The sequence below is a fragment of the Echinops telfairi genome, unplaced genomic scaffold (genome assembly GCF_000313985.2).
Source record: "Echinops telfairi isolate 266 unplaced genomic scaffold, ASM31398v2 ScPeMD7_2010;HRSCAF=2546, whole genome shotgun sequence".
NCBI lineage: Eukaryota > Metazoa > Chordata > Mammalia > Afrosoricida > Tenrecidae > Echinops > Echinops telfairi.
The window spans coordinates 5,733,797-5,737,529 of NW_022105908.1; the positions used below are offsets into that span (position 1 = coordinate 5,733,797).

General features: G+C 46.8%; 1 protein-coding gene across 1 annotated transcript in view; it reads left to right on the plus strand.

Moving 5' to 3' along the window:
- The window catches only part of LOC101654831 (myosin-4-like), a 35,037-nt gene extending 31,559 nt beyond the window's left edge, over positions 1-3,478 (plus strand). Inside the window, exons 27-31 of the mRNA XM_013006296.1 lie at positions 558-683; positions 770-940; positions 1,155-1,259; positions 1,989-2,084; positions 3,329-3,478. Of these exons, the coding sequence (XP_012861750.1) occupies positions 558-683; positions 770-940; positions 1,155-1,259; positions 1,989-2,084; positions 3,329-3,478 (648 nt within the window). The remainder of the gene's footprint in view (positions 1-557; positions 684-769; positions 941-1,154; positions 1,260-1,988; positions 2,085-3,328) is intronic.
- The last annotated feature ends 255 nt before the right edge of the window (positions 3,479-3,733 follow it).

The following is a 3,733-nucleotide window of genomic DNA, read 5'->3' on the forward strand; positions in this document are numbered from 1 at the left end:
AACAGAACTGCTCCGCTGGGTTTTCAAAGGTGTAAATCTTTAGGAGAGCAGAAAGCCTCATCTTTCTCCCACAGAGGGACTGGTAGTTTCAAACTGCTGACCTTGAGGTTGGCAGCCCAACATATAAATCCGCCATGCCACCAAAGCTCCTTGACATTAAGACAAAGTAAATTAAAAAAAAGAAAAGAAAAGTACCATCAGGTAGATTCTGATTCATTGAACCTACAGGACAGGAGAAATGCCCTTAAGGGGGTTTCAAAGTATAAATCTTCATGGAAGCAGACTGCCACATCTTTCTCTCAGAACAAAGTTGGTGGGTTTGAACTGCTGACCTTTGATTTTGCAGCCAAGCACTTAACCACTGTGCCACAATGGCTCTTAGAGAAAGAGAGACCGTTTACAACCTTGTAAACTAGTATTTTGCATAGAACACCTCTTTCAAGTTTAGGGATATGCTGGCATTGAGGCACTTGCAAAAGCTGATAAATGAGACATTTGTTCCCGTCCCAAGAGGGCAAACACCAAATCTTGTCAATCCCCACCAATTCTTTCAACAGAACACCAGCCTGATCAACACCAAGAAAAAACTGGAAAATGATGTTTCACAACTTCAGAGTGAAGTGGAAGAAGTCGTTCAAGAATCACGCAACGCAGAAGAGAAGGCCAAGAAGGCCATCACTGATGTGAGCAGGGGAGACTGTGTGTACGATACCTGCACCCCACCTGCCACCCCCAGGTCTCATGCCTTTCTTGGTTTATTGCTGGTCAGGCGGCCATGATGGCCGAGGAGCTGAAGAAGGAGCAGGACACGAGTGCCCACCTGGAGCGGATGAAGAAGAACCTGGAGCAGACGGTGAAGGACCTGCAGCACCGGCTGGATGAGGCGGAGCAGCTGGCCCTCAAGGGGGGCAAGAAGCAGATCCAGAAGCTGGAGGCCAGGGTGGGTGTCTCTTCGGATCTGGACAGAGAAGAAATGTACTCCCTTTATCCTTCTCTCCTACTGTCTATTGGCCCCTATCCTCCTCCGGAGGCTGGAGGCATCCACTCAGTACCTTCTCTTGGCCCTGCACCGATTATTATCCCCAAGACTGACTGCATATGGTGTGTGTGTGTGTGTGTGTGTGTGTGTGTATGTGTGTGTGTTTGGATTGCAGGTACGTGAGCTTGAAGGAGAAGTTGAAAATGAACAGAAGCGTAACGCTGAGTCTGTGAAAGGTTTACGGAAACACGAGAGAAGAGTGAAGGAACTCACCTACCAGGTAAGAGGGAAAAGAGCTTTCTAGACTATCCGTGCTGCCTCCCCAGAAGAAAACAGAAAGCTTGGTGACTACATAGCACTCACACAGATTCACATTAACTTGCTGCGTACAAAGGACAGACTACACAGTTGCTTCTTACAGATCTGTATTGAGGTAGGATGCTCAGGGATGCCTTTAGGAGATAACATGCGGAGAAGAGAACACGTGAATTTTAAAGCCAGAGGAACTAGATGTTAGTCCTAGCTTAGCCTCTCTTGCTTGATGAACTTGGGTAAGTTCATCAAACTCTAAATTTTGTTTCCTCATCAATGGCATATGACATGCCTCATCTACTTTCCAAGATTGGGCAGTAAGACTTAAGAGAAAAAATAAAACAGGGCATAGTAGAATTGTACCATTGAGCTGATGCCAACTCATCGTGATCCTATAGGACAGGGTAGAACTTCCCCTGTGAGTTTCTGAGACTGTAACTCTCTATGGGAGTAGAAAGCTCCATCTTTCACCCACCGAATAGCTGGTAGTTTCAAACTGCTGACCTTATGGTTAGCAGACCAACACATACAATACTCACAAGACTAGCTAGTGTTCATACTCTGAGAGAAGCCTCCAAACCGACCAGGGTTCCTGCAACATACCAAATTGATCTATGTTACAGTCTGTAATAGGCTCACTGCTTGGCGCTGAATGTGGAGGGGTGTTTTGTTTTCTTTTCTTTTTTCAAACTTTCAGACGGAGGAAGATCGCAAGAATGTTCTCAGGCTGCAAGACTTGGTAGATAAACTGCAGGCAAAGGTGAAATCATACAAGAGACAAGCTGAGGAAGCCGTAAGTATTTGTTAGCCTTTGAAAGATGCACATTTATTTTGGGGTAGAAAGTATATTCAAAGAATGTGTCCATGAGAAAGAAGAAGATAAAATAAGAACACACCCTTAATCTTTTAAGAGCGATGCTTTTGTAAATGTGGACTTAACTTCGTGACAGAGTAAGACTTCAGAAAGAGATACATTTGGGAAGCTTGTGAGGAACAAGAACATTCCAGATAAACCAACTCACTTGATTGAGACAAAGAACATACACATTCGAGCTTCTGATCCTCACCACAATAAATACTCCGAAACCTCTAGAAATGCAAAAAGCCAAGTGTTCTCAAAACCCAGGTGCCACCTTTTACTCCACCAGCTCACTCTTCATCAGTGCCTTTAGCTGAGCCCTTCTCTACACCTGCTGTCAGAACCTTCTGGAAGGATCTCCAGCCCAACTCGTCCTACTTGTCACCTTGCAGACACCTTGTGGTTGGGAGGAAGTCAATAGGAAGGAAAGGAAAAACAAACAAACTAGCTGCTGGCTAATCAATGCTGACTCACAGCGACCCCACTGTATTTCTGAGACTGTAACTGAGTATAGGGTAGGAAGCTCCGTCTTTCTTCTTCAGTTACTGGTGGTTTTGAACTGCTGACCATGCAGATCGCCACAGCCCATAGCAAGCAACCTTAGAAGACAGAGTTGACAGAACTGCCCATAGGGTTGTAGAGGCTGTAAACCTTTATGGAAACAGGCAGCCTCATCTTTCTTCCACAGAGCTGCTGGTGGATTTGAAACACCAACCTTTCCGTTGGCAAGGCAATGCTTAGCCCACTGAGCCACCAGGGAGCCTACCTTTCTTCCTAACACTCCCCTTTTCCCATACTCTGTGTATCAGAGTGAAAATGTATCATGACATGTTTTTTAAGGTGGGATCCCCCAAGTTTGAACTTGAGCTTCCTCTTACGTCCTCAACTCCGTAAGGCACATGTACACTCCTTTCCACCGAGTGTGCACACCAGGGACAGATTTCACACCAGAGCGGTTTAATGTCAATATGACTGCCCCCTCCGTTTCCATACGGTCTCTTTTTTTTCTTTCAAGTAATAATAACAGAATTATGGGACCGATGCTGTCCCAGCCTGAAGTCAGGTATGACAAACAGGTCCTAGAGGGGCAGGCTTTGATTTGAGGCGATAATCCTGGGCGGTGACCACCTTACTGAGAACCACGAAGACTTCTTCTCACGAAGTTCTCTCTTTGCCAGGAGGAGCAATCCAACGCTAATCTGGCCAAGTTCCGCAAGATCCAGCACGAGCTGGAGGAGGCCGAGGAGCGGGCTGACATTGCCGAGTCCCAGGTGAACAAGCTGCGGGTCAGGAGCCGGGAGGTGCACGCCAAGATCGGCACCGAGTAAGCACCTGCCTGAGGCGGCCAGGTGCTGGAAGAGATGCACAGAATGTGCTCCTCCGGGCCACTTGCTGGGTGGTGTTTCCTCCGCTCTTGCTGCTGAATAAACAAGAGCTCGGTCCACGTCTCAAATAAAACCGTCTTTTGTTTTTCATTTGGAAATCATTGCCCCCCAAATTGCGTGCTCAACTCGTTCTTCGTGGCTTTGAAGAACATGCACTATCGTGTACCTCTGCCTGCACCCAGCACCGCTTTTCCGTCT